The sequence below is a fragment of the Rhynchophorus ferrugineus genome, unplaced genomic scaffold (assembly GCF_030347505.1).
Source record: "Rhynchophorus ferrugineus isolate W39M unplaced genomic scaffold, kcgeb_rfMv2 rfM4, whole genome shotgun sequence".
Lineage (NCBI taxonomy): Eukaryota > Metazoa > Arthropoda > Insecta > Coleoptera > Curculionidae > Rhynchophorus > Rhynchophorus ferrugineus.
In genome coordinates, this window is record NW_027472583.1 from 60993589 (window position 1) to 61008422 (window position 14834).

General features: G+C 32.6%; 2 protein-coding genes across 4 annotated transcripts in view; both read left to right on the forward strand.

The window, feature by feature from the left end:
• The window catches only part of Myb (proto-oncogene like protein Myb), a 57277-nt gene extending 50477 nt beyond the window's left edge, over nucleotides 1-6800 (forward strand). For all 3 annotated transcript variants that reach the window (XM_076401684.1, XM_076401685.1, XM_076401682.1), the window contains 3 exons: nucleotides 1221-1334; nucleotides 4416-4523; nucleotides 5998-6800. In XM_076401684.1, the coding sequence (XP_076257799.1) occupies nucleotides 1221-1334; nucleotides 4416-4523; nucleotides 5998-6117 (342 nt within the window). In that variant the 3' untranslated portion in view covers nucleotides 6118-6800. The remainder of the gene's footprint in view (nucleotides 1-1220; nucleotides 1335-4415; nucleotides 4524-5997) is intronic.
• Nucleotides 6801-8387: 1587 nt separating this feature from the next.
• LOC143194927 (uncharacterized) lies at nucleotides 8388-14793 on the forward strand. The gene is made up of 11 exons (XM_076401719.1): nucleotides 8388-8805; nucleotides 8858-9045; nucleotides 9106-9210; nucleotides 9261-9380; nucleotides 9458-9727; nucleotides 10215-10386; nucleotides 10446-10754; nucleotides 10815-11035; nucleotides 11098-11288; nucleotides 11577-11769; nucleotides 13644-14793. The coding sequence occupies exons 1-11, from the start codon at nucleotides 8656-8658 to the stop codon at nucleotides 13753-13755; spliced, it is 2031 nt and encodes a 676-aa protein (XP_076257834.1). The 5' UTR covers nucleotides 8388-8655; the 3' UTR covers nucleotides 13756-14793.
• Nucleotides 14794-14834: the final 41 nt, after the last annotated feature.

The window sequence follows — 14834 nt, forward strand, 5'->3', positions numbered from 1 at the left end:
ATTTCTGACTGATCCTAATTCTTGCCTTCAAGTAATTTTTATTCAAGTTTTAAAATTGATAAAAATAAACACAGTTGTATTTCAGAAGTTCATGTAACTAAATTTGTATAACTTCCGGCTTTGCCTGGCAATTACTCTCTAGAAAGAATCATATTTGCTACGACTTAAATTAAATAATCAGTAAAATTATCACTAAAAATATTTACACTTTTTCATTCAAATTTCTTGAAATATTGGGAATTATATTATTATATGCAGATAACTGTCCTGGAACTTCCTCCAATTTGTTAATAGGGAATTCATTATCTAACCTTCCGTTACACTAACATTTTTCTATGAAAGTATAACACTATATATCGTTAAGAACAATTGGCTGTTGAAAGTTGGTCACAGTAGCTTTGACTACTAGCTGTCAAACCAAAAATTGTCATATGTTAATTATGTTACTTGCGCAAGCATTTTATGCCGTTTTCCAAGCAAACAGAGTTTCAAAAGTTTCAACTTCTACCGCTTAAGTATTGGTATGCTTCAAGAACAAGGCAAGCAAGTACAATTTTATAAAATTACGAATTATGATACTATATGCTAAACAATATCCAGAACTCACACTATGTAGTGTGATGAGTATTTTTGTTTTGACATTTTCTATATGTTTTATCTGGCAAAGCCACTGTCAACTAACATTATTCTTGAATACTTTATTATAGTATACTACTACTACTTCCGTATAAAATGTCAGCTTTTATAAAATGACGTAAGTCTAATCTTTAAGGGTTAGAATTAATTTTTGTTTTCATTCAAGGTTTTCGTGAAAAAAAAACATCCAAACCAACTAAGTAAAGCACTTAACAAATCGGCCTGACATAAATGGCGCCTAACTTTCATAGATCTAACCTAGTAAGACTAAGACTGCACTAAAATAGGACTGTAGCCGCAGTACATATTAAATGTAGTGGGCATAATCGCTAATATATTTAAAAAATCGATACTTCAGACTTATTATTTCAAGCAATATTAGCAAAGTTAACGTCAAAAATTATTGTCGACTGATTTTAAAATATTCAATAGATATATTAAAAATTTCTTCCATAAACATTATTCCTTGATAAAATAAAATTCACCATTTGAAATATTTAAATATATTAAATATGTCCTGCTATATTTCCACTATGTATGAATCGATCTATGTAACCAATCTAAAACTTTTTTGATCTTTTCAGAGCAAATCTTTGGGAGACGACACCTCCATCCTTTTTTCAACGCCCCCATCTATAATAAAGGACTCGCTTGGCGTGACGACATTGGATTGTGTAGGTTCAGCCGGATCATCAAAGGTACATGGATGGTTTCAATTTGGTGATTTTTTCCCCTCCTAGCCGTCCTAATTTAAAATTACCCTTGATTCGTACCTGTTTGCTTTTTATGAGTATATGCGTTTATATACTAATTCTATAACATGTTCTGAATTTTGGTATTGGGTTTGCTTTCGTTTTAACTGAAACATTACCTCTAACAGTTGTTAACGTAAAATGTTCTCTTGGGCACAAAAATATATTGTGCCATATGTTAGTGCCTTAAAATGTATAACATAACTTCATAAGGTCATTGTCTTTATAAAGGATGATCATATTATAGTTCATATCATTGTCTAGTCTATGCTATCTAACAGTAGTAGCATCAAGATCGACCAAAGTTTCCCTTATTCCCCGACCCCCCTCATCCAAAATACTTCTCCCCCATTATTTCTCTATCTGGTTATGACATGCTTCAAAAGGAACCGCAAGTATTACTCTTTTTTGTACTTTGATTTATATATATGTATATTTTTATCGGTCCAATGCCTTGTTTATTTGTTGTAATTTATTTCGCAGTAATTTTATTCCTTGTTTATAACTTTATTCTTTTGTTATTTTTATTGTTAAGCCAAGGCGATGAAATATTCTAGACAATATATTCTATGGGATGCGATAAGGTTCCTTCTTTTATTATTTTTTTATAGATTAAGAGAAACATTTTAATATTTAAAGGTTTCGGTTGTTTTTGTGGCTAGTGACTATATATATTTATTGTCATTGTTTTCTAATTTATTTATCTGTATATGTAGTAATTTATACCAAATAACGAATATTTCGTTTTAAATCAAGGGATTGATGATCCCATGACAAAGTATCTGTTTCAAAGTGTTTTCGCAAGTTTTTTGCGATATAAAAAAGATATAGACGTACTCTACCGTACATAGACACGCTGTTTCGTACAATAATGGTGTGGTATTGATTTTCGACTAAGTCCAGATCAATATCTATTCAGAATCCAAGATTCGTCGTTCTTAATTTATTCTAAATTTTGATATGTTTAATTTTTGTTTTGTTCTTTTCTATCGCAGTCCCATAGAGATATACCGCAACAACCTAGAATATTTGTGTGTGTTACCTTGTGAGCACTAAGCTCTACCAGGTATGGCGGTATATATATTCTTAATTTTTTTTCTGAGAGAAAATGTTTAATTTGAAAGAAATATGATATAACGTATGCATGCTTGCCATCTCCGTGTACTTGTGTATATATCCTTATATGCAGTCAAGTTATTAATCCGTTTATAAAACATGAATAAAAACAAGTAGTTATCGAAAGTCTGACGAGTGTAGGCCAAAGTTTTCGGGGGTCTGCGAATATTTGGATAAAAATTATTAGTTCCAATCAATAATTTGCTTCTAATGAATGGTAACAACTTTTCATATAATTTCAAGGCATGTTATTATGATGCGAAACGGTTTTCAGATTAGAGAAATATTAATTTCTTGTTTTGACAATACTTATTTTATTCGCTAAACTTATAATCATAAGCCGTTGTGTTTATAACTGAAGGTGATATACAATTTCCAATGTTGCCAGATTATCTAAATATATTCATCTCATTTAAATTTTGTTATAGAATTTAAGTGTTCAAAATTTTCAACCTTTTCGCAGTCTTGTTTTTAGCCTAAACATATTTTTAACACACTACTTTCGGTTCACGTTCAATTCATTAAATGTTGTTTTAAACTGTGAAATTTATTTATATTAATTAAAATTTTAAAACATCAAGGATAAAGATGACTAACTAATTTATATTATTATAATAGACCTAGAACTACAGAAAGAAAATATTTGTGCAAACTGGCAATATCGTCTACCCTTCAATTATAAAAATAAGTACTACCTACTATGATCTAGCGAGCAATGCAAATATTTGGGATGAATTAACATATGCCTTAGCGCTCCCTCTCAAAAAATTAAGAACCCTAACCGCCACAACCCGAACACATTGTTATATTTTCTCTTTTTTACGTTGGTATATGTAAATACACACTGTTTCATATTTTAAAAATCATATACTTCTATATAGTGAATGCACACAGTACTTTCCACCTAGATTTAAGATTTTTTTGTTATTTTAGAATTTCGTATGTCGAAACTAACAAATTTTTTAGAACAAACGAGATGTCTCTTTTTTACTTTTGTGTTATTTTTACGTGTTTTTTTAATACATCTTAAAAATGAATGAAATCCGGAAATACCTTTATTTTGTAACTCTTCCTAATATTTTTCCATTATTTCCAACACTTACATGCATGATATTTAGAGTATATACTAATATTTAAATTTTACGTGATTTGATGTGTATGTTTCATAACGTTCGTTTTTTTATTTCATTTATTTTTTATAGTGTACGCATCCAAAAAGTTCATTATTTTTTTTCATTTCTGTTTTTAACCTAAATATTTTTATGTACTATTATTATTCTCAATATGTTTTTAAGCTCAGTCGGTTTAATGTCAATGGCTTGTTGTTGAAACCGTGTGTTGTGAAAAATTTGATAGGTGCGAGCAAGATACATGTGCCGGGCAGTATAACTGACTGTGCTGACTTACGAATCATTTTTGAGATACGCTGTAGTTTGCATGGATTTATTATTTTATGATTATATTAAGTTTTGTAGGCGTTGAATCACTAAATCTCTGTAACAAATAATATTGATACTAATGGCTAGTTTACTAAAACCAAATAACTATATATATAGACACTGAAAGCTTATGAGTTTAGTGGTTCAAGTAATTTATTTCTGTAGCTTGTATTTCTGCTTCTCATTGTATACTGATTATGTGACTGTGTTCTGCCAAAAACAAAATAAAGGTATTTAAACAAAGTTGATAGTGTCTTTTTATTGTTTCAATTTTATTTTGTTCCCATGTCCCTCCTAACACTCTGCTTGCTATTTCTTACTTAATGATTGATATCTCGTTTGTTCTAAAGTAGATCCAGCTTTCTTCCCATTAACTGAACCGGCATTGTATTCCCGATATTATCCTCTGATGACTCTGATATGTCTTATAGTTGGTGGTGTAGTTTTTTCTATTATTGTCCTTCTCCCCCAGCCCCCTTCTGCGACGAAAGGCTCAGACGGCGTGGAAAATATCTCAGGACATCGTAGTACCGCCGCCAAGAGGATTACTTTCGAGGAGACTCGGTCTCGTCCCCCTAAGGTGAGAATATATAGTTTAACAATCTTTCTGTTTGATTAGTGACTGCTGTGATTTTTTTTAACCGTATATTAAGGTATTTGTCGATATTATTATGAAATATCTGCGGGATATTGTGTAAGAATCAATGAATGATTTGCTTAATCACCCATCATCATTACTTATAGAAAAGTTTCCTGGGTCTTTGGAGCGACTCAGTCTCCAGTTTGTAAGCTATTTCTTTCATTTTCCAGATTTCCCATATTATTCTTACATTCCACGTGCTTGTCCTGAGTTTTTCATTTCTTCTTTTCTTTTCATCTGTTATCCTTTATTTCGCGTTTGTCTTAATCAGTTTATTTTTATTCGTTTTTTTTTTGAGTTGCACATTTAACATATTTTCTATTGGTGTTCTCTTGGTGCTTTATTCTATTAACTTCTTAACTATCTTCCTTTTTAGTGTAATTGTACTCTGTAACTATCTTTTCTTTGTTTTTTACTTTACGTTTTTGGATTCTTCCATATATCTTTTCTCTTATTTTTTTATTTTTCACCCCAATCTTCTCCATTACCTTCAATTATGATCAATTTCTTATTCACAATTATTGCTGTATTTATTCGACCTGTTCCTTATATTAAGTATGGTTTTAGTAATTTTCTAATCTCTATAGTTTCTTTGTTTAACTATTTCGGAACATTTTCTAGTTCTTTGAGTTTCAACTGCTATTTCGTTGTGTTTTCTCCTTTGAAAGGTCAGATCTTTTTTTCTATACTTTTCTTTGTGTCCATGTTCTGTCTGACTCCTTTAATGTATCGGCAGGCTTTGCCGATGGGCCAACTTGTTAACCTTACTTTAGTAAATTAGGAGTTCTATTTATTATTTCCTGTTATAATAATTACCTCCTAATTACCTTAAAAGGTAATATGACCTTTTCTTTTTCTAACCATTTTGCACTTACTCTTCTCTTATTTATTCCTTTTTTTTTCTGATCTACCCATTATTGGCAGCATATAGCACTTCAGACGTTCTGTCAAGGTCAGTCAGCCATCTGACTTCATTCTGAAATATTTCCAGATCCGTTTCATCGAAAATCGATCATCGCCTTCTAGATTGCAATCTAGGTTTGTGGCCCATTTTTGTGGCACTATATTTCATTTGGCAAGTTTGATTTTACTCTGGATTATGATTATTCATGCAGAAAATGACGACGATATTTTTTCTCATTCACTCCCCCGAAATTATTATACGGACCTTGTTGTCTATAGCTAAATGTTGTGGGTTTGTGGAAGGATATATTCCTATTCCTTTCTATTTTTGTATGTCGGCCTTTCTTTCTAGATCTGTACAAACTACACGCATTGTGAGAATACTTATTGCTTTGTATTGCTTTGTCTTTGTACCGTTGTAATGTTTATTGATTCCAATCAATTTGACAAAATATTCCAAATGAAGGCTAACTAGTTGTTACTCGTTAATAAACAAACACAAACCTTCCAGATTGACAGGAAGTGGGCGATCATAGCCTGCGGCCGTACCAAGAACCAACTGGACTTGACCGAGAAGGCTCACAAGTACCTAAAAAACAACGGATTGAAGCCCCGTTCCCTCAACTTTTAAACAATCTTCGAACCCACGTAGTTTTAATTTAATTTTAAGATCATCTTTTTCTAGTAATTTTTCGAACTCGTTATTTTAAATAATGTTGGTTTATCTTCGATGTAACTAGATATAAGTTCAATTGAAATATTTCAGTTATACCCTGTATATTATTGTCTAGTACAAGACACAAAAGTATGTTGTTTGTTTATGTGCATTTCTGGATATATCATTTATATTAAACTAATATTTTTCGATTATAAACGAAGCATTTGAGGATGAGGAGTGTGATATTTTTGTATGGCAATATTTTTTGATATGCAAAATATATTTAAATATTTTTTTATTAAAATTATTTTGTTAGAATAAACATTTAGCGTTTAGTACTAGTCAGGATGTAAACTATTACTGTTTTTAAGTTAATTTGTATAAAACTGATAAGTAATTTATTGAAATTACGAAAAGGCAACGCAATAAATTATTGATATATTGTAAACGTCAATCAGAAATATTTGTTGGTCAAAATCCAGTACAAATTAGCTTATAAAAAAAGAAAATAATGATATGTATGTAGTGTATATTTTCCGTAAATGTGTTTTATACAGAAACTTGTCTAATTTTAATGTGTATTTTAATTTGACTTAACCTGTAATGTAATGTTTAAAACATTGTACAATTATTTTAATAAAGTATCAAGAACTATATGTGCTATTGGCATTTTCAATTTGGCAAAACAATTTAGCTTTTTTTTGTTAGAAAAGTAATCATTGTTTCAACGTTCTAAAAAGGAGATATTGTAAGAAGCTGAGGGTCAATATTATAAAAACTAAAAGAAAAATCAAAATTTTAATAAAAATCGCATTAGCATGCATCTATATATTGGAAGATTAACGTATTAGGCTAGAAACCATGATACAATCACAAAATAGACAAACTTCAAGGCTTATGACTCTTTCAATGTTTTGTAGATACAATAAATGACGGGATTTTCAGACAGCTATGGAAAATATAAAATAAAAGCCGTATGATTGTTTCCCGAGTGGCTACGCTAACTATTTAAAGATGTTTTGCAACATAAAATACTGATGCTATACTGATTCTCTTGTATATATATATATATATATATATATATATATATATATATATATATATATATATATATATATATATATATGTTAGACCCGGCGGGTTTTCAAAACCCTTGTTGATTTCAACTTGAATTCTTTAGGTGTTGCGGGTGGCGGCTTTTGGCCGTTTGACTAATTAGGGACTGGGGTTATCGAGGTGCGAGTGCCTTCGGGGGTTTCAGGGCGAGAGGGGTTTTCAGAAAAGGTTGGGGATTATGTCGGAATTTGTTAAAAAGATGGTTCACAAATTCGGTCACTGGTGGGGTGTCTGTCCCTCTATGAATTTGGGAGTTTCTGACTAACTACGGAGCGCACAGGGCTCGACGGGTTATTTGGTTCTGCAGCTTTTTGACCAGGCTTGGCAGCTTTATTCTATTCTATGTCGCAAACAAATATCGAAATTTCTTAATCTCTGATATATCGATATTTTGTTCTGTGGCCAACATCCCTAATTCAAATTGCATGATATTTTTGGTTAAGTAATGATTCTTCATGAAAGTTCACGTCGGACGGGGAAAAAATATATATAGCTAAGAAAATATCGATATATCAACGAAAACAAAATGCGATACCAACTACCCAAAATTCACTTAATAGGCTAAGGGGTACAAAAAAACTCTCCATCCACTTTACAACTAAAAATTTAATATTTTAAAATATAGGAAAAAAATAAAAACTTTGAAACTTTTTTGCAAGAACAGCGATATTTACATTTTATTATATAAAAAAATGTGTTTTGAGAAATATATTTAATTTTTTGTAAAAAAATATCGAAAAATCTCGGTTGGAAAATATCGATATTTTTTTCAAAAAATATTGACATAATATTGTATCGATATTCCTTCGGCATCCTTGATCTATACTTCGGTGAAAAAAGATCGCCACCAAAATATCGATAGATCATTCAAAAATGTATCGATATATTTTATATTATTTCTTCAACCGTCAACGTTCATCAAAATAATTTTGAGGAAAAATTAGGGTTGGAATCAGAAATATGTAAAATTTTTGTTCTGCGAAATATGATCTGATATTGAAAATTTAAAATTGATATAAATATTAAAGCGGATATATCGATATTTTGTTGCCGACAAAATGGCCGAAGGAAATAAAAAGAAGATTTTAGAGGAATTCAAATTCAAAATATCCCTAACTTCAAATGACATTTACAGCATATGTTTTATGTCAAAATGTATTTTATTTGAGCGTTATCGTTTGTGGACGATTGGTTTTGTAGTTATTTTTTTTATTGTGAATACAATCCAAATATTTTACACGGTCCTTCTTTAATAAATTATCGTAGGATGACCCCCTTTCATCCAATTCGTGAAATTTTCGCTCTAGCCTCAAAATAACCAAAACATTTTGACAGTATCTAGTGATGTTAATCCTGTTCTGATAATATAGTTTTTCGGGTATTTTTCGTGAAGCAATGGCAGAAAGTAAAATAGTGATAAACAGGCCCAGCTCGGCCAGCACACCCCCAAACTGTGCCATTTGTTTGGGTTCTTGTACAAACAAATGTTTCTCGGATTCCTGTATGCATCAATTCTGTTTTAAGTGCCTCTTGGAGTGGTCGAAGGTAGGTTGGACTTGAGTGAAGTCGTTGTATTTTAACACTTTTTCGACTCAAGATCAAAGCAGAGTGCCCACTGTGTAAACAACGGTTTAAATCAATTATACACAATGTAAAATCAAATGAAGAATATGATGAATATGTTGTTCAAAACACTAGGAATGAAGATGTTCGCTTAATTAGTAACGAGGAGTTTTTATTTGTCCCTTTATCGATCACACCACAGAGACATGAATTTCATGTCAGGTAAAGTAAAATAATAAATAATAGCCCTTATAATTATCAAAATTAATTTTATTTTATAAGAACTACATTTACTGTGGACTCAAGAGGAGAACACGCCATTCAGCAGATGTTGCTGAGTCACCCTTTAACATCAGGAAGACTTACAAGTGGTGCTGGATATCATAGGTAATTTTAATAAAAAATATTTACAACAAAATGTTAAAGGTTTTTTTTAGCAACTCCACGTTTCCCAGGAGTAGTAGATTTCGAAGATCAGTTTATGAAAATAATATGTGGGTCCACTGTGAGCCAGATGTTTCTGGATATTATAGAGAATGCACACCTGAATATTTTAGGTATGTGTAATTTCTCAAGAATATATATATATATATATTTAAAGCAACTAATGCACTTATCTTTTTTTGTATTACAGGAATAATCCTGCTGCAACCCAAAGAATACTCCAATGGTTATACAGAGAACTTACTGCCTTATTTAGAGATGATACAAGATTAATATCACATCTTGAACAGATTATTATGACGAATATCTTAAGGCATCATGTCTGCAGCTTGACCTTTCGAAATTCAATAAGGCAGTATTTGGATGTTAGAACTGATCATTTTGCCCATGAGCTGTATAATTTTATGAGATCTCCATATGACATGTACGGTTATGATCGTAGTGTTATTTACACTTGTGGGTAAGTTATAGGGCTTTATTCTACTCTATAAGTTATAGACACGATTATAACTTTAAATAAGTAATAGTAAGTTAAAATATAGGATATTTTAACTTACTATTACTATTTTTACTTTTTAACTGGATTTTTTAAAATTCAATCCTGGTTAATATTATATACTAGTAATAGTTAATGCAATTGTTTATTTGTAATATGCTACTAACTTAATTAGTTGGGGTGAGAGTTATTTCATTTCAGTCATTAATCAGGGATGTGTCATTTGATATGGATGACTTTTTCTCATTGCCTGGTTAAACTACAATTTTGAAAGTTCTGCACGAAAAACTGAACCAAAAAGGGTTCATTGTAAGACACTTTTCCCAGCTTTATTAAAGACATTAAGTAGGAAAAGCCTAAATTTAATTTTCTCCGATCTCCCAGTGTTTGATTTGCGGATTTGTATATTTTGATGTATGTAAGGAGACTAGTTCACATTATCTTTCGACAGATATCCAACGAATCCATCGCCATTTTTCGATGACACCGTTGAAGTGCCAGATGATAACAGCGATGACAGCGACGTAGTACTGGTTAGTGCTACGCATCCGTCGGAACCAGTGACTATCAATTTAGTGGACACGGATTCAGACGAACCTATAATGATATCGCCGTGTAACGAGGTAAAGTTAAGCATTTATATAATTCGTTGGTACCTTATACGTTCCCATATTCCATGTAGGTGCCTATGCCCATTATATCTCCATCCAGAAGGAACTCGTCGACCGAAAATCCGGGCTCTGTTGGTCACACTGTCGTCAATCTACCACCGAAACTTAGGCATAAGCACGAAGCTATTCAGGACAAAGAAAAATTGCGATGGATCAAGAAGAAGCGGACGCGTAGATCTTCCTCGAGCAGTTCCAGTAATAGTAGTTCCGACGAGCGAAACAAAGAATCCTACAAGAAGTATAAGATGCGGAAGGCTTTGAAAAAGTCAAAACATAAAAAGCGCCAGGAACAGGTTGCCGATATCGATACCGATAACGATGTAAGTTCTGCGGATTTGTACATCGTCGGGTTGGTGATGATATAATTATCGGTTTTACAGGTTAATATTACTAGCAGCGATTCAGACACGGATGATAATAAACCTTTAATTGATATATTGAAGAAAAAATGCAAGACGAAAGAAAAGAAAAGTAAAAAAGGGAAAAGGAGGAGATCGAAACACCATGACGGGTCAAGAAGAAGAGATGACGTCGAAGAGGAAGAGTCTCAAGCTCAGCTACAGCCAATGGATTTGTCTATGGATGCGCCAAGTTGTTCCAGGTATGTTAAGATGCTTCGATTAACTCTAAATCAAGAACCTAACGACACAATGTGTTTTTCAGGTATTCGGATCCGTTGCCCGACTTTCAAACCTCGGCTGACTCCCTACAGCCATCACAACTGAAAATAAAATTCGAAACGTCTGCCAATCACATTCCGGTGGAAGCGTCGAGAACATTTTTTCGAACGAAAGAATCAACTAATAACGGTCAGCATACAAATGTTGAAAGTGTAGTGGCCAAAGACATGTCGGGTGAGATTTTTAAAAATTTTATCCTATTTTTAATCAAAAAAAAAATCAAAATTTTTAATTTATTCTCATTCACAATAATTTATCCAGTGATCTCTTAGTTTACACCCTTTTCACTCGCGCGTTATTATATAAGTAGCCTCTGAGTTTAGATAGTCATATGTTCTGCTTTTTGTTCTATATTTCATTTCTTAGACATTGAATAGTGATTTGATTGGATGTCTTCCATCATCATTAGCGGTTAATATCGACCTTTAGAATTTTCATTTTGATAAGCCCTCTCGGTTACAGTGTCCGGAAAGAAATGTGATCCTGTCAGTAACGGACAATTGGAACAGCAGGAACCGTGCTCGTCCAAGACAAAAAATCGAGTTATACGAAACGGGCGAAACAGCCCGAAACATTCCAAAACGAAGTCTGAACGCGAGGAATGCTGCAGTGGTGCCGAAGATTACCGGATACCTAGTGTAAAAAGTGAAATTAGGTAAGAGATTAACATTTCATTATTATTGTACACTTGTAACAGTTGAGACATTTCCGCTATGAACCCATATTGTCTGATAAAATGGGGCAGTGTTGCTGGAGTATCTAAATTATTGAGAGTATGCATTAGCAAAGTTTGACAAGAATGATATTATGTCATTCGTCATAAAATCCGTACGTGTCAATAAAAATTACATTATGACACACTTTGGACGCATCGTAGGTTGTCAAAATTACTCTATTAATTGATTGCGGCGTCTAAAGACGCTTGTTTCATCTCGTCTCTTATCAACTTCTTTTCTATCAAAAAGCTGTCAATTAATTCTTAATAACAGGTCAATTGAAAAGTCCCCGGCCTGACACATAGATTGCGCTACTAGAATCAAATCCATATTTTTTTAGTTAGCCCTAGCCCTCAAAAGATGCGTGAATAAATTTGAAAGCTGTCGGATCGTTAGTTTGGGAATTATAGCATTTTGAGTGAACAACTTTTGTTATTGTGAAAAAAAGGAATTTCGCGAGTTGATAAAATATTGCTTTTTGAATGGAAAAATACAGTCGAAGCAAAAACTTGGCAATGATGCTGAGTTTCCGGACACTGCTCCAAGAAAATCAACCATCAAGGATTGGTGTACTAAGTTTAGACATGGTGAAATGAGCACTGAAGACGGTGAACGCAGTGGACGCCCAAAACACTAAAAACATCCACAAAATGATTTTAAATGACCATAAATTGAAATGTATTGAAATAGCAGACACTAAAGATATCAACTGAACGTGTACATCATATCATTCACGAATATTTGGGTATGAGAAAGCTCTGTGCAAAGTGGGTGCCGCGCGAGCTCACTTGACCAAAAACAACGAGTTGATGATTCGGAGCAGTGTTTGAAGATGATCGAGTGTAATAAACCCGGGTTTTTGCGTCGATATGTGACAATAGATGAAACATGGCTCTATCATTTCACTCCGAAGTCCAATCGACAGTCATCCGAGTGAACTGCACACGATGAACGCGCTCCAAAGAGTGGGAAAACGCAACAGTTGGCTGGCAAGATTATGGCGTCTGTATTTTGGAATGCACATGGAAAATTTTCATTAACTACCTTGGAAAAGGAAGGACCATCAACAGCGACTATTACATTGCGTTATTGGACCGTTTGAAAAATGAAATCGCCGAAAAACGGCCGCATTCGAAGAAAAAGAAAGTGCCGCTTCACCAAGACAATGCACCATGTCAAAAATCCATGAATTGGGCATCGAATTGTTTTCTCATCCACCGTATTATCCAGATCTGGCCACCAGCGACTATTTCCTGTTCTCAGATCTCAAAAAAATGCTCGCTGGGAATAAATTTTTTGGTCCAATGAAGAGGAGATCATATACAAAAATGGTATAAAAAAGTTGGACAGTCGCTATAATCAGTGTATCACCCTTGAAGGGAATATGTTGAATAAAAAAACTAATTTTGGTAAAAAAAATATAGGCCGGGGACTTTTCAATTGACTTGCTAGATATTTTATACAGTAGCTTGGGTAAGAAGTAATTGGTTATTATTTCTAATTAATCGTTGAAAAAATCGAACCAATTCTCAAAAATATTGAGGAAAGTTAAAGGTGTAAAGTTGACTTTAAAAAAAGCTCTTAAGCAAACGAATCTAAGAAATTTCACGGTAACCAATTATTGGCTATATAGTTATAAAAGTTTGAAAAATATGTGTATAAATTAGCTTAAAAAAAATAATTATCTACCATATTATTATAATAATTTATTTACTATTATTTTTAACATTACATTATGAAATTACTTGTTTTAAATCAATTATATTTTATTGCATAATAAGTTTTAATTAATTATTTTGTGTTGGCAATTTAGGGAGGTGAAATACGATAATCCCGGACCAAGCACCAGCAAGTCCCTGCCCCTGATATTCAAGAGGGAACACAACAAGTGGTACGTGTTTGGCGAAACTGATTCGTCCGATTAGCAAAAATGGAATTAAGAAAGACATTTAGCCGGATAATAGCCATATTTATTACTCTCGAACAAAGACAACCCTAATCTGAGTCGGACATAAAGGTTCCAAATCAAAAATGCGATTGGTTTATATTTTGTCTCCATTTTAGGTGTTTACACGTAGGATTTTTGATACAGACATACCAATAAGCTTTTTTTATATACGGTGATAAATAAAGACTTTATTACGTAGAGAATTTTGTGTTGGTGTTCCATTAAAATTAAACTAGCAGCCTGGTACATCACACCTGGGTCAGTCTTTCATAAAACAGCTATTTTAGCAGAGCTAAGGAGAAGTTGCGTTAAATTGATTGTCTAAAAAAGGACCAGTAGCATTAATTCCTTACCTGAATTATTAAATACACGTTATGTTTAAAGCGCGTCGCTCCTTGTGCTGGTTCCACACTTGAACATATCTATCCGAAGGCAAGGGTTATTCGATACTTCTTTCGTTCTTGAAAGTTGCGGTAATAATTAAGCGACTTAGCGCAATTTTACAATAGACCCACCGCCAATCCAACTGATCTGGCAACAGTGGACGTTATCTAAACCTAATAATTTATTGTCTAGAGGGCAAAATAGCTATACCTCGACTTTTGCGATAAAATTTATTACTGAAGATTTATTCTTTATAATTTATTAAAATAATCGCAAAAATAACTTACTACTACTTCCGGCTAAATGTTCCAGTTTGGACCCAGCGTTACTTCAATTAATTTATTAAATTCCGTATATTTTTAATTTGGGTGATCCTCTCGTCGAGCCACGATAGAATGAAAGCTAAAGTATTTTATATGTGTATATACAATTCAGTTGTGATCAAAGTACTTCCAGTACTTTAGGCTTTTTTGTTTTCCCTCTAACTTAAGAAATTTATATTGTAGTTTAGATTAAGTGAGCCTTGATTATTAGAAAGTTCATTACTGCCATTTCATCATCCAAATTTATTATTTTATTTTTAATTTAATTAAATAAACTTGTAAATTAAATTGTGTGAATATAATTGTAATTAAAAGCTGGTTGTTCATATCATTTCCTACTTGTTGATAT